Below are 26,832 nucleotides of genomic sequence, written 5' to 3'. Positions count from 1 at the left end.
AGGAGTGTTGTGTATTGTGTTGTGCATGCTATGGTTTCTTATCTCTTCACTATTTATAAGCTTGGACTCGTTGGGCTAGGATGGGGATCCATGGAATGAAATAGATGTTGCGCTCACCCATTAGATAAATATCTAATTAAATCAAATGACCCATGATTTAATATATTATCAATGGAATATTATTTTGTTGGACTAAAGAATAATATTGCTCTCCCATCTAAATCACCAAATTACAAATAACTTGTGTCCATTTTATTTTATAGTATATCCCGCGTTTAAGATTATCTTAATCCATCAAATTAATTCTTCGTCTGCTATATGACTTGAATTAAATTAATTCTCCAAAGAGCTTTCTAGTTTGAAACTTTATTTATTATTCATGGAATAAAATTCCAACTGCACAGATTTCTGAATAATAAATTCCTTTTTCAAACACCTCTTGTGGATTTAATCATACCACACTGGGCATGCGAATTCTATGAAATAATATTCCAATACCTTCATGTTATTCAATTACTACCACCCAAGATATCATGTTTGAGTTACGTATAAACTCTCCCATATTGATAAGTCAAAGTGACGTTTGATTAAATAAACAATATTGATATTAATTTCATAGACTAGAAAATACTAAAATTTCTGAAATATATTCTTTCAGTGGATAGCAATAAAGAATACATTTCGTATTAGATCCTTTCAATGCTTTACCACACCGGTATTACTAATCTCTTCTTAGGTAAGAGAGAATTATCACAAACACCGCAACCATATCAATAGGTAGCCAAAACCTATCTAGGTTGTGAATACGTTTTTCTTCTTACTAGATCTGGCCAAGTCCCCTACTGGAAAACTCATGAGGATTCATTGAATTTCCCTACTTTGACCTTCTTGGTAAGAAGCCTTAGACTTGTTTATTATATTTCAATAAATAAACCATTATATTATATTATTTATTCTCATAATTAGGTAAACAAGTGGACGTGGCGTTTCTCGTACACATGCACAAGCTGACTGTACAAAGGCATGTACGCTCGAAGTATCTTTTAGTATACAAACCCAACAAGAACTTCTTGGGAGGAGTGCCTACCCATTGCCGAGTTTGCCTATAATAGGACCATGCATTCTACTACTTCTCTATCCCCTTTTGAAGTTGTATATGGTTTTAATCCTCTTACCCCGTTGGACTTGTCCACGGTAGACTTGCCTTTGCCATATTTGTTGGATGTAGGTGGTGCGGAGAAGGCTCAATTTGTGAAGGATTTGCACGTTCAAGTACAAGAGTGGATCCATCTGAAGGGTGAGCAAGTAGCCCGGCAAGTGAATAAGGGGCGCAAGAAGGTTGTCTTCCAACCCGGGGATTGGTGTGGGTGCACTTTAGGAAGATACGTTTTCCCGAAAAGAACAAGGGGAAACTTGCGCCAAGAGGAGATGGTCCCTTTCTTGTGTTGGAGTGCATCAATGATAATGCCTATGTGATCGACTTGCCCGGTTTGATTTTGTAGGGAGTCCGGATTTGAGGACAAATCCTTTCCAAGAAGGGGAGGATGATACGACCCCACGTGGAGTCCGAATTTCACTTCAATGTGACTGACTTGAGCCCGTTTGATTTTGTAGGGAGTCCGGATTTGAGGACAAATCCTTTCCAAGAAGGGGAGGATGATACGACCCCACGTGGAGGCCCCACGACGAGGTCCATGCCAGGCGACTACGAGAGGGGCTCTCTACTTTTGTGCAAAAGGCCATGCTGGAGGAGTCTGGGAAGAACGGGGAGCCCGCGATGAGGAACTTGCTGAAATTTGAAGGAAGAAGCATTCCACCCGACCGGGTGGGATTCGCTGTAACAAACCACCTGGCCGGGTACAACCTTCTGGAGGAGCTACAGCCAAACTTCCCCACCCGGCTGGGTACCCATGCTGCTACCCGCCCGGGTGGCTTGGCCAAGGCGTGAAAGGGTCAGAGAGTTTCACCCGACCGGGTGACATTTTGATCATCTCGTCCACCCGACCGGGTAGTGTATGGAAAGAAGCCGCAGTCCTGAGACTTTCACCCGACCGGGTAGAGTGACGTTGCTTAGATTGTGTAGGCCTTTTCTTGAGATTTGGGCCTAAACTATAAATACCCCTTTTTCCCATTTTATTCCTTAGTTTTTGCTGAAATCATATACTTGAGATATTTGTTCCTCTTGAAGAGGGTTTTCATTTAATTCCTAGATTTATGTTGCTTGGTTCATCAATTCCTAAGGAAGTAAGGATCAAGTAGAGGTATGCTTTGAGGATTGTGGTTGTCTTGAAGATCTAGCCATAAATGCATGTTAGTTATGTTTTCACACAGAGCTATATGATCCACGGCTATAATGAGATCCCCAAATACATCAAATTTCTTGCTACAAAACTTGCTACATGTTTTACAACACAACACGTATAAAAATAAATACATACATAAAAAGGAAAATAACACTCTCACCTTATTTACATTGGGTGATCGTAAAAGGTCAGACACATATGTTGTACTAATCATAGATCGTTGATGTCATATATGCTTGTAGTATCCTCCATACCATACTAATCAATGTTGAATGTGGAATCACAACTAATTCTAATTTGGCAAAGTGCACTACATCAATATGAGAATTTTAAATAATCGGCATACTTCTATTCGCGAAGACGGTCACAATGGATGAGTAATGTAATTTGTTATAACAAAAGGGGCAAATTCCCTCTTATAAAAATAGATAGAATCTCAACTGACGGTTAGGGTTAAATAGAGAATCAGACGTATTATAGAAATTTGAAATGAAATATTTATTCGACGATAGACATATACACCATGTAATACTCACTCAAAATCAAAAGTATATTGCAAAATGTCGCGAGGTTCATGTGTAATTTACATAGTTACTAATATATATTGCTGCCTATGTTTGAAAGTGATTTGATTTTAAATCTTCATGAAATTTAATACAGTATGAATTAGTAATAGAAAACTTGGATGAAATTGAGTGGACCAATAATTGTGATTTGGGCAATGAAAATAAATAAGTTCTTGAAAATGGACCTAAAATACAAAAAAGGACCAATCAATATTGGCCCAGTTTTCTTTTGTGAAGTGGACCACAAGATTTTTTTTTGATATTTTTGCATATATTCAGACTATATATTTAAAAAAAAGGAAATGAAAATAAAATTCGAGAACAAAATGACTAAAGTGAAATGAAACAATTCCCAAAAATTATAAATGGCCTCATAAATGTCAAATTCAACATTCTACCATCCACAAAATCGATGGGTTATAGGTCATTTTATTAGCTTTTAAAATGAGTTTGAGAATATATGAAAACTTTCAATGTATATATATTTACCAATTATATTTGTAACTAACAAATCTGAATGCCAAAATTTGCATGTATGGACTGGACTTGTAAAATTTTGATGTGTTGTAGGTTTAGTATTGATTTTCTGATGTAATTTGAGGGAAATTATGGCACTACGTTGACTTACATTTGAAGAAATTTTCAATCTCGATAAAACTCGAACAAGTTAGTACACCCTCAGTCTATAAAATATTTTCCATATTTGATCATACGGGTTTTAGGAAATGTGAAGGAAATTGGGTGAAAAAAGTTAGTGGAGCGTAGGTTCCACTTTTATATACTCTCTCCGTCTTCTAATAATCATCCACTTTAGTTTCAATACGAGTTTTAAGAAATGTAAATGAAAGTGAGTTGAAAATGTTAGTGAAATAGAGGACTAACTTTATATATTAGTTTTATAATAAAATGTGAGTAAAATGAGTTAGTGGAATGTGTGGCTTACTTACCATTTATGGTAAAAAGTGAAAATGTACAATTAATATGGGACAAACGAAAATGACAAAAGTAGACAATTAAAAGGAGACGGAGTATTAGTTTTATATTGGAATATGAGTGCAATGAAATAGTTGAGAATGAATGGAATAAGTGGCTCGCAGGGGCAGCGCAGTTGGCAACGAAAGGGACAGATCTTGCTGCAATGAGTCCGGGTTCGAATCCCACTACTGTCGTATAATTGCTTCCATCTCTCAGGCACAAGTGTGAGGCCTTGGGAGATGAGCTTCTTACAGCTAGTGGGTTAAGGTATCCACCTTAGCGGGCTAATGCGTACCCTGATTTAACCTCCTCACATGATGTCGGGCCGCCAAGGTGACGGAATGGCCTTTTTTACTGCAATGAATGGAATAAGTGAATGTGGACAACCATAAATGAAAATATGGACAATATTTAATGGACAAAAGGATTATATTATTAGGTCTTTCTAATTTTGGGCCTCAAAAGTCAAACAATCACCAATATTATTACTGGCGAAATGATTGACGGCTTAGCTTTCAATTCGCCTCTGACCATCACTGAAATATATGTTTTTAATACTTATGTAGAACTACAAAGTAGGAAACGTTCTAATTGGATTAATATTGGTTGATGATTTATCAATCATTCATTGAATGGTAAATAACTACAAGTGATGGAGATACACGATTTAAATAACGAAAAATCCATGGTTGTGCCTAAGGGCATATCGGTTGAAGTAGATTCCTCTTTTTGATCAATCAAAACCCCTTCCCAAACTGTACAAGCTTCTTCCAATAATTGGCTTAGTTTGACTCATTTCATGTGATGATTGATCCTATTTTTATATATTTATTTTATAATAAAATGTGAATTTAATATAGTTAATGGATTGTCAAATATATGATTCATTATCAAAATTAGTTGTTAATCACAAATGAGATATTTATTCGGACTAAGTCACTAAAATAACAAATTGCACAACTAATTGGCAAACAGAGAGAAGAATAAAAATAATAAAGATCGTCCATCATTATTTAATAAGACTAAGTCACTAAAATAACAAATTGCACAATTAATTGGCAAACAGAGAGAAGAATAAAAATAATAAAGATCGTCCATCATTATTTAAATTATTAGTATCATCAAATCACATACTTTCCTCTTTCCCAAAGTGAATTAACCCACCAAACTGAGGGTGATAATAATAATGGATGATAATTGATATGATTAACATTGCGAAATTTGGGTTACCTTTTTTAGTTTGGGGAACGGAGATGTGAGTTTTTAACTGTATCTTTATACAGAGGTAGGTTAATCTCATTTAGCAATTTAAAAGAATGTTCATTTTTACACATGGTATTTCACATCGAATAGTGAATTATGATCAATAAATTGGGTAAGAAAAAGAAGAAGAAAGAATCCCAACTCGTTGAGAATAGGGGTAATTGTGTTTGTCTAATTATTTGGCATTTTGTATCAATCACGTGAGGGTTTGTTTTGGACTTAGTTTAGTGGGTTACAACTTTCATGCTGTTTGATATGGAGTAGGTTGGATTTAGTAACTAATTCCTCCAAATTCAGTCTCATTATTAAATAAGATAAGTTCACATTTTATGGAGAAAATAATAATCATAATAATAATAATAATAATAATAACATTTTGTGACTTCCAGTTAGATCAAATTATGATCAATTACATTTCCAGAAAAATAACGATTAATTTAAAATGAAATGTATAAAACCACGTTATTGACACATATTTGACTATTTTACTCTTATAATGAAAATGTTAGGTTGCTATTATGATATACTCTTTCCTCTTTCCGTTCCAAGCTATTTTTCCATTTTCTGTTTTAATAAAATCTTTATCATTTCTTTTCATTATTCTTTTTTTCTCTCTTTTACTTTTTATTTCTTATTTCTATTTTATTTTTTCTTCACTTAACTTTTAAACATCAATTTCCTAAATATCGATCAAAAGAAATCTATCAATTAAATGGAGACGGAGGAAATAAGTATACATATTACAGGGGGGGTGTTAATTATGTACTCCTGGTGCACACCTATACAATAATATACATATAGTATCCTAAACAGTCACCACTCACTAGAGACTGATTATGTGAACCAAAAATAAAAACCTTAAAACTATTTTCATATCACCATTTAAAAAACATCTTACTAACCTTAAAATAGGATATTGATTTCTTTTTCATTTTTTCTCATGTCCATGTCAATTTGGGGTGCACAATTTGACAGAGTCACAGAAGTGACTTGGATTTATGGATTGGTTTGATTATCTGGACTTCCGATTTTATTTTATTTTATTTTATTTTATTTTCATTTGTTCGTCATTATGAATAACACATAAATATCATGAATATCGTATGCATTTCTAGAAATATTTCTATTTTTCTATTTCTTCTTCACCTTTAGCTTCAAGTTCCCTCAAGTTAAAGTGGGATATCAGTTTCTTCCCTTTTCTTCTATTTTGGTGGGGGGATTTAAAATGTCTGGTGTTATGCTAACGAAGTGAAGAGCAAGATTTCCTTTTTGTCTCTAGCTCTTGTCTGAATCCCAAAAATGGTGTTTTGATGTTGGATTTGGATTGTTTTAGAAGAAGGAAAGAAAGATCAGAGATGAAGTTTATGAAGCTGGGATCTCGTCCTGATACATTCTACACCACAGAGGCTGTAAGGTGATTGTTTTGTCAAGAAATGATTAAATATTTGTAACCCTTTAAGCTTAACTGCAAGAATTTTTTATCAAAACGCAATCTTGCTGCAATCAAGATGTGTTTTATTTTTTGTTTTTTCAGGTCATCTTTGTACCCTTTTAGCTTAACTGCAAGAATTCATGATCAAAATGCAATCTTGCTGGAATTAAGATGTGTTTTTATTTTTTGTTTTTTCAGTTCATCTTTGTACCCTTTTAGCTTAACTGCAAGAATTCTTGATCAAAATGTAATCTTGCCAGAATTAAGATGTGCTTTTGTTTTTTGTTTTTTCAGGTCATCTTTGTATCCATTAAGATGTGTTTTTATTTTTTGTTTTTTCAGCTCATCTTTGTACCCTTTTAGCTTAACTGCAAGAATTCATGATAAAAATGCAATCTTGCTGGAATAAAGATGTGTTTTGTTTTTTTGTTTTTCTCAGGTCTGTTTCTTGTGAAGCTTCAAGTGATGTTATAGTCCAAGTAAAAGGGAACAGATATTTACTCCATAAGGTGAATTTCATGCTCATTTTGATTGCATTTGAGAACTGATCCTACAAATATAAATATTTATGTTTATATAGCTGTTTGCAACAGTTTCCTCTGCTATTAAAATGCCTCCGCCTGCAGCGGCTGTATGCAGAGGCAGCCTCGGAGCTCCAGCTGATCAAGCTCCATGACTTCCCCGGAGGGGTGGAGGCGTTCGAGCTCTGTGCCAAGTTCTGCTACGGCATCAACATCACACTCAGCGCCTTCAACGTCGTCTCAGTCCGTTGTGGAGCAGAGTATCTCCAAATGACAGAGGAAGCAGAGAAGGGCAATCTCATATCCAAAGTTGAGGTTTTCTTGAATTCTTGCATCCTTCGAGGATGGAGGGACTCAATTGTGACATTGCAGACCACCAAGGCCTTCCCCTCGCTGTCGGAGGAGGTGGGGGTGACCGGGAGGTGCATTGAAGCGGTTGCCTCAAGGGTTTTGGCCCACCCGGAGGAGGTTGTGGTGACCGGGAGGTGCATTGAGGTGTCGAGCAACGGGTCAGGAACCATGGGCATAGGGCTAAAGGGTGGTGGGATGAGGACTTGGCAGAATTGGAGATAGATCTTTATTGGAGAGTGATGGAGGCAATCAAGTCTGGTGGGAAGGTCCCTTCTCACCTCATCGGTGATGCTTTGAGAGCCTACTCGTCGCGTTGGCTCCCAAACTTGGGTAAATGCATCCATGATGATGGTGAAGTACATTCAAGAAATAGGCTGATTTTGGAATCAGTTGTTAGCTTATTACCAGCTGAGAAAGGGGCTGTTTCTTGCAGTTTTCTGCTGAAACTGCTCAAGGCAGCTAATGTGGTAAATGCCTCCGTCTCGTCTAAGAAAGAGCTGGCAAAAAGGGCAGGGTTTCAGCTAGACGAGGCCACAGTCGACGGCCTTTTACTGCCTAGTTGCTGTGAAAATGGGACGTGGCATGATGTGGACACCGTTTTGGTCATGTTGGAGGAGTTTGTGTCCCGGTCTGCAGAGGGCGTTGGTATCGAGTTTCAAGAGAGGAGGAGATCATCCTCTGCAGCACACAGAAAGGTTGCAAAGCTTGTTGATGAATTCTTGCTAGAGATAGCAAGAGATGCTAATCTTCCTATGTCCAAATTCATAGCCATTGCTGAAGCAATACCAGAATTTGCAAGGGTTGTTCATGATGGTCTCTACAAAGCCATTGATGTTTACCTAAAGGTAGCACATGAATTTCACTTCAACTGATTATAATTCAGAAGAAGGTGTTCTTGATCACTTTGGTTTTCCGGACTAATGATACAGGAGCATCCGGAGCTGAGCAAGGGAGAGAGGAAAAGTCTCTGTCGAATTCTCGACTGCAAGAAGCTATCTGTGGAAGCTTGTACGCATGCTGCACGGAACGAGATGCTCCCTCTAAGGGTGGTGGTGCAGGTTCTCTTCTTTGAGAAGGTACGGGCTTCAATGGCGGGGGACCATGTGACCGAGCTCCCTAGCAACATCAAGGTGCTGTTGGAAGGGCGCCCGACTCCTTCAAAGAGGGCCTTCGGGATAAATTCGCAAAATTCTAGTGTTTCAACACTGAAGATGAGGCTGCATGAGGATCATGATGTGGAGAGTGATCGCATTGTTAAGCCTTCGAAGATCAAGTCTTTGAGCATGATGCCTAGCAGATCTAAGAGGATGTTCAGCAAGCTATGGCCTATTAATAGAAGTGCAAGTGAAAAGAATTGAGAGATGTTTTGTTGAATATACTCCAAGTCTTTAAGAGATTATTAGGAGATTTGGATTCTACCAATATTAAATCATAAGGAAATAGGTTACCATATTTGGCAGGAATGAAATTTCTGTTAGGAAAATTCTCTTTGTGCAAAATAGCATAGTGCATTTGTAGTTTTGTGTTTGTTGTTATTTATAATTTGCATTTTTATTAGGTGTACATAACCTTTACTTAATGAAGCATTCTTTGCAAAATTTTGCAGCAGGCCTAACTTTGTTGTATATTTGCTGTTATAAGTTGGTTGAATTTAATTAGATGTGATTGAATACAATTTTATTTGTTTGGTGAAAATTTTTAATGGGACAAGATTTATCTTGATTTAAGATATAGGACGTTTGAACCGCAAACGATGTTTGTTATAATGATTCAAAACTCACTGAAAGCACAAAAGCAGATCGATGACTATAACAATAATTGATCAACAAAAACAAATGTACTATATCGTCGATTGAACTTGAGTAGCATGTTAATTAAGAGCATCCTCTAAATATTTTCGGAGCCTTTGTTTTGAACATTCAGGGGCTTTTAACAAGCTTAACCTCGAACATCATTTAGATGTATGTCGAACGAGCCGAGCTACAGAATATGCTCGACTTTTCATCGTACCTAGGACTGCTTAACCGGCCGGTTCCGGTTCTATCCGGTCCGGTTTGACCGCATATCCGATTACAAATTTTCATGAATTCCGGAATCGGAACGGAACAGGATCCGACCGGTTCTTACCTGGCCGATTCCGGTTCAACACCTTAAACACACACTCAACACCTTACACGCACACACACAACCTCAACACAGGCACACACACGTTGTCTATAACTATCTCAGTTATTGGTTGTTCACGTTAGAATTGTTTCTACCGTGGTTGATAAAAAAGATATACGATAATTGTTAACATTAATTTGGACCCCCCGTACTAAAATCCTGCATCCGCCATTGCATACGACACATACACACACAGCCCCTATAAGATAATTGGATACTAATTAATATCTTATAAAATCTAAAATTGATTTATTATTCGGTTCCAGGTAGAACCGAAACCGGAATTTTTGAGAACATTAGAACCGGTACCGGAACCGGAACCAGAACCAGAACCGAAAAACCGGTTCCCAGTTCTTCAATTACCCGGTCGATTCCGGTTCTGATTCCGGGTACCCGAAAACCGGAGTTCCGATTAAGCAGGCCTAATCCTACCTATAAATAGCACATAATCTAAATTCAATTTCGGATATGCTTGCTCTTTTTTTGCATGAAAATGACTATTGCATAAAACATTCTCTTTAATCTAATATTCTCTTCGTTTCATAAAAATAACACTTTTGAGATTATATAAATTTTAAAACATAATTGGTAAGAGGAGAAAAAATATAAAAATTAATTGGAATTAATTAGTACAATAAAATATCATATAATGGACTATTGGCGGCGGGGCGACGTCAATTCTCCGACAATTCTAGAGATCATATATATATATATATATATTTTTAATCCTACGGCTATTGGTGGAAATGGGCTTCATTACAAATAAAAGTACCTCATTAAGTAAAGAATCCAAAAACTAGAACGGCCAAGAAAGCCCAACAACTTTTCAAGCCTAAGGTCTTATATTCTTCAATTTCACAGAAATTCATAGACGCGGGCTGTCGGGGGCGGAGACTAGCATAGGTAGCGGCCAAGATCCCACTGGAGCTGGACTTGACCCTAGCATAGGAGTATTGTTATTGAAAAATAAGACTCACTTATGAAAAAAAATAATTATCAAAATTGAACTATTTTTATAATACTTAAACTTATCAAAATTTGAAAGAATGTTATTTTTATATGACGAGAAAGTACAAAATCCATCACCAACCAAAACGGAAAAAAAGAGCAAAATAGCATTCACAATCACAACATTATCGATCCAACCAAAATATAAAATAAAAACAAAAGCAAAAACCCAAAAACATAAATAAAAGTAAACGTATGCATCAATTAAATATTTTTTAATATATATCATTTGACCACAGAGAAGACGACTACACTAGCTAGTTTATAGTCAACAAACAATAAATTTATTACGACGAAACAAATACTTCCTCCATCCGTGAAAAATAATCCTTACGAACGGCATAAACTTTAATAAAAAATTAGTAAAGTGGGAAGTAAAAATATAAATAAAGTAAAAAGATATATGGAGAAAAAATTGGTAAAATATGATACCTGATTTTATTAGCAATAGTAACAATTTAACTGAAACTAGTAACAATTTAAAATGTTTCAGTTCATGTATTCTGCATATTCCCCACCTTCTTCATGATAGAAAATATCTGATAAAATCCCATTTATTCGACTATTCAACCCCTCAAATTCAGTCTCAAATCCGAAAGGATTGTTCGTCGCATTCAAATTGCCAAATTCCGAAGCTCCGTAATCAGCAGAAAACCCTAAATAGTCATCGCGTTTAAGTAGCGAATTCCCCCTCCTCCTTAAGTAGACTCTTCGACGAATTTCGGAGAAATCCGTTGAGAACATCATGCAATAATACGGAATCAGACCTCTCAGTTTGAATAAAACCAATGCTGTTATTCTCATTCCGTATAGTTTCGCCGTTTCTGTTCCCGATTTTTCTAAGCCGCCGGTGAAGGCCGTGACGTCATCACATAGAGAAGGGGGAGAATAAGAAGAAGAAAAAGATGCGGTGAAATCGGGGGAATTTGTTAAAAAATGGGAGGTGAAAGTGAAATTGGAGTTGGATTTGAATTCCAAATATTTAGAAGTTGATGAGGTGAGAATTTGTGGTAAAGGAAGGGATGAGATTCTCGGATGGGTAGGCGAAGTTGGTGCGGGCGGCCTCCTCGGGGTTGTCGAAGCTGCCGAGCCAGAGGCACTCCTTGGAGTGAGGGTCGCGTATCTCGGCTGCGTACTGGCCCCAGGGCGCCGCGGTAGCGCATAATGTGGCCAGGGGAGTCCCTGTGGGACGCTTGCGGCCGCCGCGCCACCTCGGTGTGGACGCGGCGTTGAGCCTTGTCAAGCCCTCTTCCATTTTTAATTTATGAGTAATTTTTTTGGGATGAAATTAATTAGGGTTGAGAAATGATTTGGTTTTGCCGAGTGATGGGTTGGACCTAAGATTTGATGTTTTATAATGAGAAGTGTATTTATGAATGAGATAAATATGTCTTTACTGTAATGGTGAACACACATTTTTATTATACTCCCTCCATATCGGGTTAGTTGAAGCTTTTTTTTTTATATATTCGCACAAAATTTAAAAAATTGGTATGTTTAAAGTTAAAATAAAGAGAGTTAGTATGACAGAGAATAATGTTTTTGCAAAAAAAAAATAACTCAACTATCTTGAGACAACTAAAAAAGGAATATAGCTTAACTACATTTGGATGGAGGGAGTATAAATTAAATAAATACTTTCTTCATTCGCCATTTTAGTTTCATTTTATCATTTTAGTCTATCCATAATTATGAGTGTTCGTTAACTTTTACTATAAATAGTAGGTAGACTCCGTATTCCACTAAATCATTTCATTCACATTTCACTATCTTTTTACACCCATTTTTTTAATATTTTATAGTCATGTCTAACTCAAATGAAATTCCTAATAGCGTAAGAACTAGGCATTCAAATACAATTCATACTCCCTTCGTCTCATTCTAAGTGATTCATTTTCCTTTTTGGGATGTCACACTCTAAATGACATATTTCTACATATAGAAACATCACTCTCTCTACTTTTTCCCTCTCTCTTACTTTATTCTCTCTACTTTACTTACAAAACAACACTACATAAAATCTCGTGGCGAATAAAAATGCTCCACTTAGAATGGAACTGAGGGAGTATTATCTTTAATATGCACAATCTTTTTAATTACACATTCGATAAGTCAATATCTACATCTAAAGGTAGGACTCACATTTTACTTTTGCCATAAATGATAAGTAGGTCTCATATTTCACTAACTCACTTCACTCACACTCTATTATAAAACCTATATAAAAAAGTGGACCACATTTTCTACAAAATTTTTAAACCTTCTATTCTTTACATTTCTTAAAACACGTGCCCATACCAAATATAACTCATATTGTGAAACGTAGGGAGTATATGAAGATAAATCATTTCAGAGGAACTTTAAGATCTATTAGTTGCATGGCCGGATCCAGCTTATAAGGAGCTTGGTCAATTGCCCCTCCTCAGTCCTACCACACTCTTATACATTTATATACGGTACAAATTTCTAATCTTATACATTTATATACAAATTTCTAACTAACTAATCCCCTTCACCAATGCATAAAGTTTTCCAATAAAATAATTTTTTTTCCTCCTCACCCCTACCTCACTGTTATACATTTATATATAAATTTCTAACCAACTAATTGCCCTTTTACATAATTACTCCTTTCATCCTAATAAATATGAAACATTTAATCCTAATAAATATGAAACATTTAATTTTTGGTACGAGGTTTTATATAGTATTGTTTTATGAGTTAATACAAACAGAGTAAAGTACGAGAGAATAAAAAGTAGGAGGGTGTTATTCCCATTTTAGGATACGTTTCATTTTTCATGGGATAACCCAAAAGGAAAACATTTCATTTTTAATCGGATTTAGGGAATACATAAATTTGCCCCTCCTCAAACGAAATCCCAGTTATGACCCTGATTAGTTGTTAATGCAAAATATATCAATTGTCAATACAAAACATATAAGTTGTTCCAACTAATACGTTTTGTGTTGCTAACTGATATGGTTTGTGTCACCATCTAATATGTTTTGTAATTCCAATTGATAGTTCTCAAAGTTCATTTTAAGATAGTTGTCAATTAAACCACTCCCCACTCTATGTATATATATACTCCGGCTTCCATCCCAAGGTAGTTAAGTTGTATTTCTTTTTGAATTGTCCCAATGTAGTTACTATTCCCAACTATGTTGACTCAAAACTTTTGAGCACAGAGGTTAAGTAATTGTGTTGAAAAGTAGGATAGATGAATAAAGTATGAAAGATAAAGAGAGAGTAAAGTAGGTGATTGAATAAAGTAAGAGTGATTAGATATTTTGTTTTTTTGTCAAAAAATGAAATGACTTAACTTAGTTGGGATATCCCAAAAAGGAATACGACTCAACTTAGTAGGGATGGAGAGAGTGTTTTAGACAAAAACTTTGCCCATTTTTGACCCCTATTTATCATTTTCGCCTTTTAGATGTTTTGAACTATTTTTCTACACATTCTTCACAAGATAACCAAAATACCAATATAATAGACAAGTAAATGTAATCACACTCAATAATATGTTAAATATGATCAAATCATGCAAGAATACACTCTAAAACCATGCGAAATCCGAGTATATCACAGTTAGAGATCAAATCATTTGGTACCATCTGAAGAAAATAAGTGACAATAATTTATTGTTTAAATTTCAAAATAAAATTATTTTTAAATTAAGTATTTAGTATTTTTCCGTTCTCTCATAGTTGAGTCAATTTTCATTTTGGAAGGTTTTCTCATAGTTGAGCCATTTCCTTAGTAATAATTAACATTTTTTTTATCACTCTTAATTTACTATCTCTTACTTTATTCTCTCTAGTTTATTCACTTTTTACTGTATTATCTCTATTTTTTAAAACTTTTTCTTAATTTTTTATCTATCTACTTAACACACTAAATATTTATTTTTAAACTCTGTGCCGAAAAGACCTGCCTTAACTATGAGGGAACAGAGGGAGTATTTTATTTGTTAAAGTCGTTCTTATTTTCTACATGCAAATCCACATAATTTTTACTAGTACGTAGTCCAACTGTAAATACACATATATCAACGTTGCTAATTCGATCATGATGACATTATACAAAATCTCAAGGTATATCCGAATATTTATTAGAAATTACATTTTGAATATTGTCAAGTCTACCGGTATCCGATAGAGCTAGGTAGTTAAATAATTATAACTAGATCTAGAAGGTCCTAGCTAATTGCATGCATACTTAATCACTCTTAATTCTAATGGTCCTAACTCTTTAATTAGTTAATTAATGATGTAATAGTAATCATATTCCTATCACTTCCACATTTGTTAATATTAATGAGGGAACCTACCAATTTAGATGACAAATCAATCAAATTGTTGATACTTGATAGTATTATATTAGGAGTAGTACTTTAAATTTGATTTATTCTAATTTTTGTGTATATAGGTCTTAAAGTATGTTAGTCAGTTAGTTATATGGTAAATATGACAAACATGTTGCATAGTGGCTTACCAATTGGGTCATCTAAGAATTAACAGCATAAGTTAATATTCTTATTCCGGTATAAACTTATATGAGTGGGTTAGTCAATCATTCATTAACATCATTCATTAACCTCTTGCTTTTTCTTGGTTACCAATTTTTATGTTCCTTACAGTATATACTCATTCCAATGCAATCGTATATTAATTGTGACATGCATAAATACATGGATGACGGTAAGATAGGTGAAATGATAAAGTAGGGGAAAATGATGTGAGCATTGGCCATTAAGTTTCAATGCATATGTATTATTTATTTTATTTTATATATTTGGCTTATCAATTGGGTCATCTAAGAATTAACTGCATAAGTTAATTTTCTTATTCCGATATATATTTAACAGCATAAGTTAACTTTCTTATTCCGATATAAACCTATATGAGTGGGTTAGAACATCTCAACAATTTAAAGTGAACTTAAACTCAATTTCATTTTAGTGTAAATGTCATATAAAATATGATTATAAACTTAAACTCAAACTCATTCTTAACATAAATGTCACATGAAATATGATTTTACTCCAATCAGTTATACTAAAACCTAAAATTAGATAGGTAAGTAGTTTCAATGGCACTCAAAAACCAATTCCATTATTGATTTTTGAGTAAAAAAAGGCATAATATAGAGAATATTCTTTTCAGCTTGAGTTTAGTATATATGGTTGGAATAAAATCATATTTCATGTGACATTTATACTAAAATGAGTTTGAGTTTAATTTAAATAATATAAGATGCTCTTAGTCAATCATTCATTAACCTCTAGTTTTTCTTGTTGGTTACTTTGAGACTAATAGACTCAAATTGGGATTGGGCCTGAGAGTTAATTCTGTTGGGCTGAATTATATAAGTGGCCCGCATCCTTTGTCCATAATCAGTTGTGGCCCATTACTTATATGGAGCCATCTGATTGCTGCCCCGTGGCACTCCACGAGGATTGTGAATGTAGTCCGTTGGATCCAGGATTGTGTTTGTAACTCTCAAACCCGACTCAAGAAGATACGATTAAGGCCATTGTCAATCCTCCACTTAGTATTTTCAATTTTTAATTTCCTAACTAAAACACTTCACAAAAGAAAAAAAAACTTACTTTAACATAATTATTAGTACTTGAAAACATACAAACGAATAACTCTCTCCGTTCCTCAAGAATATGCACTCTTTCCTTTTTAGTCCGTCCCACAAGAATATGCACTTTTTAATTTTGGAAAGGCTTTTCTCTTTAATGAGGTGAGACTCATTCTCCACTAACAATACTTAGTTTACTTTTTCTCTCTACCTCTCTCTTCCTTTACCAATTTCATATTAAAACCCGTGCCGACCCCAAAGTGCATATTCTTTGGGGACGGAGGGAGTATTATAGAAAAAGAAACTTAGGAACGACAAAGAAAACAACTCTCGAACTTTTATCCCCTAAAGTAAAGTATCATAAAATATCAGTGTTTTTTTTTTAAAAAATGAAACAATGCTAGTCATCAGCTTGATTCAACTTATTTTTAACACAAGTATACCCGCAAGTGTACATGGCTAATGTAGCAAACAGTAAGTAAGAATATTGTATCCACAAAGACAATAAGTGTCAACCTAGTTACCACGAACCAACCTCAACTACTATCTAGATGAATCGGAAAGTTTTTTTTTCTAAATCTACTTGAAAGCATTGAAAGCAAAGTAAAAACAATAATTAGAGCAATTGGGAACAACTTAGAGGACAAAAAGCAACAAAAGATAATGGATGTAGGTCAAGAATTGGGAAGGGTGGAATCCTACGGGATCGATAACAACTATCTTATGCTCAACTAATTTCCAAATTATGCCAACAAAGGGTCTCAAGGGTTATTAAGCTATCACTAAGGTAAAACTACATCTTCTCTCGAAGCATACAATTCGTAGATTGCTATTTAGAACCAAAGTCTCCTTCCTAGAACTAAGGCAACAACTCCTAATAGCTCCTAAGATACCTAGCTTCATTCAAAGGCTCAAATCTCTCGATTATATTGGCAAATACGTCAATTTCTTCTCTTTCAAATTAAACTACTCATTTCTCAGTTCTTGTAGTAGAATCCACATGCATTTATAAGGTGATCAATCAAATAAATGTATAAGCAGAGAAGAAATCAAAATAACCACATGAGCCAAGGCATATAAAACGGAAATCAATTAAACATAAGAATCATTGTATCTCTCCCGTAGAACTCTACGGAAGATTTAGCTACTCATGTTCGTCACAAAAGTCAAAGAAATATTTGAAGAAATATTCAAAAACATTGTTTGAACAAAAAAAAAAAAAACTAAAGTATGAACTCCTAGAATTGGATTAGGCGGATTGGAGGCCTCTTCTTCAATCTTGCGATGAATACTCGTCCTCTGCTGGTTCTTCTCTTCTTTCTAGGTAGAAAACTGGTATTCTTGGGGTACGAGGCGTCCTTTTTTGTGAATGAGGCGTCCCATGCATATATATGTTAATTAGGGCTCTAATTTCCATTAATAGTATTATCAGCTGAACCTGGCAGGTCGCCAGGTTCGTTGAGCATCTAAGTTGGCGAGACGCCAGCTGCTTACGGCAATTTTAGGCGATGATCCTGGCGAGTAGCCAGGCTGGTCCATGGCGAAACTGGCGATCCGCCAGCTACGTACGACATTTTCGTCCCTTTTCATCTCGGATGCTCGCTTCCGCCTTTTAAGCTCGTTTTCGACCCTTTTTCTACACATTCTTCACAAAATGGTCAAAATATCAATATCATAAAGAAGCAGCTATAACCATGTCTCAAAGTACACAATATATGATCAAAATCAAGTAAAACTACTCTCTAAAACCATGCAAAAACCAAGTGAATAATCACATCTACAACTCCCTACACGCACGATGACTAGTGTTGTCACGCTATACAACGAAAAAGATTCCCCCTTCAAAAAGTCAAGTATATGCCACAAAGTTTTAGTTCAAAAAGATATGTACAAGCCAGTCGGATGTGCTATCGTGCCAAAATCACTCGGTCTCCTTTTTCCTTGCTGAAACTACAAAAGAAAGTAAACAAAATGTTAGGAATTCTTGTATTCATCTAATGAGTGCAGCGGAAATTGCAGACAAGAATAACAGATCTAGATTCATAATCATATTGTAAGTTGAGCACGTAATACACAACGGAACTAAATCTTACTTGTTATGTTGTTCTTCTTCGATTGAATCCTGCAAGTTGAATCCACTACTATCGAGGTCCACGTGCAATCCAATCCGATGCAGGAACTATCCCGGTACAATTGCTCCGTAGAAGAAAGCTAGGAATTCTCTCTACAGAGCTTTACGTATTTTCTCTCTAATGTTACGATATTTCTCATCTCCCACAATGGAGAATAAATAACCATTATATAGACAAAGAGTCATTAGTGTTTCATGATTGTTGGGCTTATGGACTAATTATAATTGTAGTCCAACTATAATTATTTAATCCATATTAATCTAATCTAGCCCATATCCTTTCAATCTCCCACTTGGGCTAGCATTAGATATAATACGCAGTTCCAACTTTGTACCCTTGAGCGGATCAAAATACACTTATAGTGTGACCCTTGAGGCCCTCATTATCGACGACGATCTAATCGAAGTCTGCACAAAACTCCTAGACTGCGTTGGCAGCGTAGCTCGATATATGAAGGACGTTTACGTGAATTCGGTAAACAAGCTTTTACACAAAGTTTATAGTAACATCCTTTCATTCACGAACCACCCGATTGAGCCTAAGATTTGTCATGTGTCATCCAAATAGCTCAATCACTTTATCTCATCTTTATTAAATGACCCATTCGATCATATTCAATTTTTTTAATTGAATATATCTTTGCATTGGCCAATGACTTAATGGTCAAGTAATATAGAGAATTTGAGTGTTCTCTTGAAATTCTAATCGAGGAATAAATCTCATTCTTGGCTCAACTACCATTTCTATTTATCTTATGATGTACCCAACACAAGTCCGTGTCTTAATCCTCCGAGGGGAGGCAAAGCGTTGTACAAGGTCAAAGCACACCACTCAACAAACAAAATGTGTAATGACCTCAGATCCAAGGACTATTACATACTTCATGTACTAATAAATTGTAGACACTCAACAAAACAGTTTAATAGTAGGGTATACCAATACTCTCCAAAGTATACCATGTGTCCATCACGATTATCTAATATCTCATAGTTGTGAGAACAACTACATTCTCGAAGAATGTGATGCAAACCACATGCTAACCTATAACATATCATCAATATCCCATTCTTGATGATCATTGGTTAGGGCTATTTTAGAATTATACTATATCATTAATGTCTCACACCATTAACGACAGTCACAATTCAAGGGAACAAATATTTAGAATAAAATCAAACATTTAAAACAATTATTCCAATAAGTGCACAAAACCCATAGGAAATAAAATTTTCATATAATGTGATCAAGTAATATTGTCTCGGAATGACACCCAGTTCTTTAACGAACTCTAACAAAGCAACAGCTTCTTTGGCAGCTTCAGATGCAGCAATATACTCGACTTCGGTGGTGGAATCGGCAGTTGTACCTTGTTTGGAACTATTCCAACTCACTGCTCCACCATTGAGGACAAAAACATATCCAGACTGAGACTTATAGTCGTCATGGTCTGTTTGGAAACTAGCATCAGTGTACCCAGTAACTGATAACTCTGGTTGTCCACCATAGACTAAGAAATATTCTTTAGTCCTTCTAAGGTACTTAAGAATAGTCTTAACGGTTTTCCAATAGTCCTCACCGGGATTTTGCTGAAATCTGTCTGTCATGCTAAGCGCATAGGCCACATCTGGTCTAGTAGAAATCATGGCATACATAATAGATCCTATAGCTGAGGCATACGGGATCCTTTTCATGTTGTCTCTTTCTTTGTCATTAGAAAGACAATCCTTCTTTGACAATACAATGCCATGTCCCATAGGAAGAAAACCTTTCTTAGAATTCTCCATTGAGAAGCGCCTTAGCAACTTGTCTATGTAAGTGGATTGTGATAATCCCAGCATCTGTTCGGTCTATCTCGATAGATCTTGATTCCAAGGATGTAGGAAGCATCACCCAGATCCTTCATCATAAAGGAACTAGACCACCATTCTTTCACGGATTGCATCATGGAACGATCGCTTCCCATAATCAAGATGTCATCAACATATATGATGAGGAAGACAACGTTTTCATTCTCGCGTTTACTATAAACACATGGATCCTCTTTGCTTCTGACAAAACCAAACGATTTGATTGTTCTGTCAAAACAAATATTCCAACTCCTCGAAGCTTGCTTAAGTCCATAGATGGTTCATGCTGTTCATTCTGTATGTGAGAAGGTTTAGGAATATCACTATGATCTTTTTGAGGTAGAAATGATGCAACTATTGTATCATCTTGTTTTTGATGCATCTCATTGTCTTGAGGTGGTCCTTCGAGAGTCTCTCTAAGGTCCTCTCTAAGAGTAATTTCCCCTCCCAATAGATCATCAAAACTCCCATTGAGTTATTGTCCAATCCAGTAGATAATACCTCATCCTCATTGTTAACTTGTGGTTCTTGAATTTCTTCAAGATATACTGTATTTTGACCTTGTTCCTTGCAGACATAACTGTCTTCAAGGAACTCCACATTCCTCGATGTTATCACCTTGTGATTTTCAGGACAGTAGAAATCGTACCCTTTAGTTTGTTTAGGATATCCCACAAAATAACATTTCTCACTTTTAGTTTCCAATTTATCAGTCATCATTTCTTAACAAAAACTGGACAACCCCAGGTCCGGATATGGTTAAGACTTGCTTTCTTGCCACACCATAACTTATATGGTGTTTTCTCGACTGATTTAGAAGGAACCCTATTTAGAATGTAAATAGCCGTTAGTAAGGCATGACCCCATAGGAATAAAGGGAGACTGACGAAGCTCATCATGGATCGAACCATATCTAATAAAGTTCGATTTCTCCTTTCAGATACTCCATTCATTTGTGGTGTACCAAGAGGTGTCCAGTCTTACTGAATTCCATGTGATTTCAAGTAATCAAGAAATTCCCGGCTCTAGTATTCCCCTCCTCGATCTGATCGAAGAGTCTTTATACGTTTCCAAGTTGTTTCTCAACTTCACACTTAAACACTTTAAATTTATCGAAGGCCTCAGATTTATTTTTTCATAAGATACACATATCCAAACCTTGATAAATCATCAGTAAAAGTTATGAAGTACGAATAACCACCTCTTGTTTGAGTTGGAAACGGTCCACACACATCTGTGTGAATCAACTCTAGCAAATCTTTGGCACGCACCCCTTTCCCAGAAAAAGGTTTAATTGTCATTTTTCCTTTGAGACAGAATTCACAAGCTCCATAGGATTCTAAATCAAATGAAGTGAGATAGTCTAACTTTCTCAATCTTTCTATTCTTTTCTCATTAATATGACCAAGTCTGCAATGCCAAAGATAAGTTGCATTATCCGTATTACTTAGCTTAGGTCTTTCGTTTTGCACATTGAGAATATTTCGTTTGTATTTAAGCATATATAACCATTTTCAATAGTGGCATTTCCATAAAACAATCCATTAAAAGAAAACAAGCATCTGCTGTTTGCCAAATGGAAAGAAAAACCTTCAATGTCTAACATCGGAATGAAAATAATATTCTTTGAAATAACTGGAACGAAATAACAATTATGTAAATCTAGTCTATGTCCTGAGGAAAGATCTAATCTATAAGTTCTCACGCGTTCGGCAGCAACTCTTGCTCCATTTCCAACACGCAAATCAACTTCCCCAAGTCTCACTTTCTTGCAGTCACTTAGCCCCTGAACATTATTACAAATGTGTGAGCCACAAGATGTATCTAATACCAAAGATTGTGAATTATTCATAGACATATTTATCTCAATGACAAACATACCTGAGCTCCCACTTTCTGCACCTTGTGCCTTGAATTTTGGGCAGTCTCTCTTCCAGTGTCCCTTCTCATGACAGAAAAGACATTCATCCTTTGATAATTTCGACTTCTTATTGGCCCCTCCACTCTTAGGCTTTAGACCAACATCCTTAGATGCTTTCTTCTTCTGTTGCTGCTTATTCTTCCATTTTGAAGACTTCGCAGAAGAGCTCACCATGAGCACAGATTTTACCTTAGCAGTGGAAGACTCATAAGTCTTAAGCCTATTGTGCAGCTCTGGCAGCCCAACCTTCGTGTTGTTCATGTTGAAATTCACAATGAAATTCTCAAAACTACTAAGAAGAGACTGGAAAATTAGATTTGTTGAGACATTTGCGGGGAGCACCGTTCCAATCGATGCTAACCTCTCAATCAAACCAATCATTTTCAGCACATGCTCAGAAACATTGCTTCCATTATGAAGCTTGCACTTGAAGAGATCGCGAAGTATCTCATACTCCATAGTTTGAGCTTGTGAAGCATACAAACTCTCCAAGTGCTTAAGCATTTCATATGGAAACATGTGTTCATGTTGTCTTTGCAGTTCCAAACTCATAGATGACAACATAACACACTGAGCATCAGAAGCATTATCAATGTGTTTCTGATGAGCTTCAACGTCAAACGTAGCAAACTCAAGAGATTCCTTATTGGGGATGACACCGATTGGTTTGTCCAGGACATACTCAACCTTGTCATGCCTTAGCACCAAGCGCAAACAACGGAGCCAATCCGTGAAATTTGACCTAGTCAACTTGTTTGTTTCCATCAAACATTTGTAAGCCAAGTTTGACATTTTATCTGAACAGAAATTAAAATGAAAGCAAATCAGAAAAGCATATAAAGATCACATTCGCATCACTAATCAAACAAGGGTTTATTGTATTGATTAGCTCCCACTAATTTTAACATATATTATGCCCCCAAATATAAAATACGAATTTATATCAAATATAAATTTTAGTGGTCCAAGATCCAAGTCTATATAGTTGTAGCCTCTGCGAGGGCTGATGACTACAATAATATCACCAGGTAGGCCTCCAAGCCAATTGTATAACAATTTTACAATTCTTGGTTTATTAATCTAATTAATATGCGTCCATAAATCATTTGGTTGCGAGGGCTACTCAAAATAATTTAAGCAAGTCAACCCCATCACACGATGCCAACCATGCACCTATGAATGAGCCTAAACCTTGTAGATTTAGAGTAAACGCGAGGGTGTAAAACTCATGGTCGAAAAAGCTAGGAGCATTAAACAATTGTGATGGACGACCCATTTGTTTCAAAACAAGACTTATATTTTGTAGGGAATAATTTTGTGATACTAATTGTCAATTTAATATCTAATATTAAAATCTTAAACAATTACTGGGCGCCGCCTACCCAGACATAGTATAACACAGACTACAAATACTGGGCGCCGCCTACCCAGACATAGTATAACACGGACTACACATACTGGGCGCCGCCTACCCAGACAATAAAACGGTCTCTAACTACTATAGTTAAAATAAATAAGCATAAAATCAAATAGCATGCTTATCACATAAGATATCAAATAATGCTCAATGAATAAAATCAAATTTTATTCTCTAATTAAACGTGGACTTAAAAAATTATATTAATTCTAAATTAATATAATATTGCTATTTCCAAAATAACAGCGATTGCAAAATACTATTTGCAAATCAGTAACAAGTTTGTCTGTGTAATTGAAGTTTGTATTATTAATTCCAAATTAACATTAAATCATTAGTCTAACTTTTAATATTTCTCAACCCTACTGAAAAAAATAACAGCCTAGCTGCAATTCTGGAATCTGCTCATTTTAAGGAAGCCCAACAGATCCACAAAACCCAACAACCCACAACCCCTAACCCAGCCCGAAGACAAGGCCCATAACCCGTTAGGGTTAGAGGTTGTGATGCCGCTGTTCTGGTTTCTTCCACTGTGCTTCCGGTGACTGAAATACAATTCCAAAGATTTCCATTACTGTAAAACTTTGATTTTCGGAAAATTGCGAGTCCTTTTGATTTCAAATATATATGTTGGTTTCATATTTAAAGTAGAAAAGGATTCAAGATGACCTTTCAAAATATTTTAACGAAAACCGGCGAGTTGTTTTCGAAAAATTTTAAAGCATCACAACATGTTCAAAACAATATTGGACGAATTTTAAATACAAAACTTCATAGTCTAACTTTAGTTTTGCAACAAGATTTTCACAAACCTTAAATTCGATTATTCTAAATTCACGAATTAAACAACAATTTCAAAATATGAAATCTGATTTCATTCCACAGATCAAGTCACGGTTTTAATTTCAAAAATTACTCCACAAATTATTAGACTACAAAACAATTATGAATCGAGCCCCCGAGCTCTGATACCATTGTTAGGAATTCTTGTATTCATCTAATGAGCGCAGCGGAAATTGCAGACAAGAATAACAGATCTAGATTCATAATCATATTGCAAGTTGAGCACGTAATACACAACGGAACTAAATCTTACTTGTTGTGTTGTTCTTCTTCGATTGAATCCTGCAAGTTGAATCCACTACTATCGAGGTCCACGTGCAATCCAATCCGATGCAGGAACTATCCCGGTACAATTGCTCCGTAGAAGAAAGCTAAGAATTCTCTCTACAGAGCTTTACGTATTTTCTCTTTAATGTTACGATATTTCTCATCTCCCACAATGGAGAATAAATAACCATTATATAGACAAAGAGTCATTAGGGTTTCATGATTGTTGGGCTTATGGACTAATTATAATTGTAGCCCAACTATAATTATTTAATCCATATTAATCTAATCTAGCTCATATCCTTTCACAAAAGAATAAGTCATATTTACTTAATTAATGGCACTATCAGTTATATGAATAATAACGCATTAATGACTCATACACAACTCCATATATAACCGAAAAGCATAATTGAATGCTTATATGTTAAGAAAATTTATCTAATGATTTAGGCTTTTATAATAAAAGGCCTTAAATCAAGACTCATGGAGTGTTTGAATTTCATAACAGAAGTCCCAGAATAGGAACTAAGCCGTCCATAGGGGGTACAGAATGGAGGCTTCTTTAACCATTGGGATAAATTCGGAATGAAAGATTGACAATCCATAAGGTTTTTACAGAATGGAGGCCAAGTCTTCCATAAAATAGGATCGACCTGCTCCAGAGAATTCATGATACAATACAAACATTGTACCATGCCACAGAATCCCAGGTTATAATATTTCATCATCTAAACAAAGAAGTGTGATGAAAATATTATGAACACATACTTTCCATTCCACACTCATAACCTTACTAACACTTTCATCCACTAATTATAAATTTCAACTCAAGTAATTATATCAATAAACTCAATCATCCACAACTTTCCGTGATCATAATAAACAAGAACTTCTTAAGTTTCCATAATTTGTATTATTTAAAGAGATCATCAAAGTGATATATACAATATAAAGAGATTGTCTACATGGGTAAACTTGTGCTTAGTTGCAATATACTTGACACTAACCGATTACGAAGATTCGAGAGTCCCTTTGCCCTTGATGGAATGAGAAGCTCTTCCAATGCAATTTACTTCTTGAGCTTATTTTTGCAACAACTCAGATTAGATGTCCTTCAAGCCCTAAGCCTCAACTTTTCTGGGGAAAGATGAAATAAGGGAGGAAGGTGGTACTCTAGTCATGTGGGGTTGTAGAAAGATGAGTATACAAGTGCTGATCGGAGCCTGAGAGTGAATTGGACAGAGGTAGAAAGAGAAGTGTTGTTCTATAAAAGATAACTATGTGTTTGTGTGTGTAAAAGTGTGATTCACGACACCTAAGTGTTGAGAGAGAGATTTATATTCTTTCCCAAAATAACACACTTAGGCCCATTTAGTGGGTTTCCCATTATTTATTTAATTTTTTTTCTTTTAAAAGTAATAAAGTAAATAAAAAAAACTTATCTCTAATTTAAGAAAAAAAGTAGCTCAAAAGTTCCCATGAACTCTAGGCCCAAAAAAGTGGGTCATTACAGTGTTGGTGAGATGTCTTAAGTCTATCCGCCTCCCTTCTCATCCATTCACTTCTGATTTTACTCTCTCTCTTCGGATATTCTCAGTCTTCTATGTAGAAACCTCTTCGTCTCTCTCTTCTGAAACTGACTCCGGTCATCTTCTCCGGTCACTCCATCTCTATTTTACGTGAGCTCTGAGTGAGATCCTTTAACCTCTGTGTTGATGTGGTGGATCTGGTGGTGATCGAACAATTATAGTTTCGATATGTTAATCATGTGTACATCTGTGAGTGTTTTCTTGTGTGGTGAGAGATATGTGACTTTTGCTAGTGCGAAGTAGCAATTGGGGATTCCCTAGGGTTGGGGTTCATTTGGTCTCGTGGTGCTCCCTTGTGACTTGTTGGTGAAGATAGAGGAGGTCTTTAGCCCTGTAAAGTTGCGTGTGCAGCCTAAACCAAAAACCTACATCTTCTGGACTTTGTTACTTTGTTAGGTTCTTGATCAGATATATACATATCTGATTTCTTGTTACACTAATACCTCTATTTAGTGCGCATGTTACATGCAAGGCGGTCTTAGCTTGGGGTCAGAATCGGCCAAGGGCTGTGACTCATGCTAGAGTTCTTAGGAGATTGACCATCTCCGACTTGCGGTGTAATCAAAGAAGTCTCGATAATTAGTTAATTCCGAATAGTCTGGTCCCTACTGTTACCTTGTTTGAGTATCATG

At 35.6% G+C, this 26,832-nt stretch overlaps 1 protein-coding gene and 1 pseudogene across 1 annotated transcript; one reads left to right on the top strand and one right to left on the bottom strand.

Annotated features, from left to right (window-relative positions):
• Positions 1-6,117: 6,117 nt before the first annotated feature.
• Positions 6,118-9,026, top strand: LOC121753848 (annotated as a pseudogene).
• A 12,896-nt stretch (positions 9,027-21,922) lies between these two features.
• On the bottom strand, positions 21,923-22,408 carry LOC121755082. Its single transcript, XM_042150368.1, has 2 exons — positions 22,042-22,408; positions 21,923-21,946 (listed from the first exon to the last, which is right to left on the bottom strand). The coding sequence occupies exons 1-2, from the start codon at positions 22,340-22,342 to the stop codon at positions 21,936-21,938; spliced, it is 312 nt and encodes a 103-aa protein (XP_042006302.1). The 5' UTR covers positions 22,343-22,408; the 3' UTR covers positions 21,923-21,935.
• Between the last annotated feature and the right edge of the window lie 4,424 nt (positions 22,409-26,832).

The sequence above is a fragment of the Salvia splendens genome, chromosome 11 (genome assembly GCF_004379255.2).
Source record: "Salvia splendens isolate huo1 chromosome 11, SspV2, whole genome shotgun sequence".
Lineage (NCBI taxonomy): Eukaryota > Viridiplantae > Streptophyta > Magnoliopsida > Lamiales > Lamiaceae > Salvia > Salvia splendens.
The sequence above is the reverse complement of the archived record's forward strand: the minus strand, read 5'-3'. Positions and strand labels throughout refer to the sequence as shown.

Excerpts from the sequence above, each read along its gene's own strand:
- LOC121755082 (XM_042150368.1), bottom strand. The coding sequence starts at position 22,342 with ATGAACAACACGAAGGTTGGGCTGCCAGAGCTGCACAATAGGCTTAAG.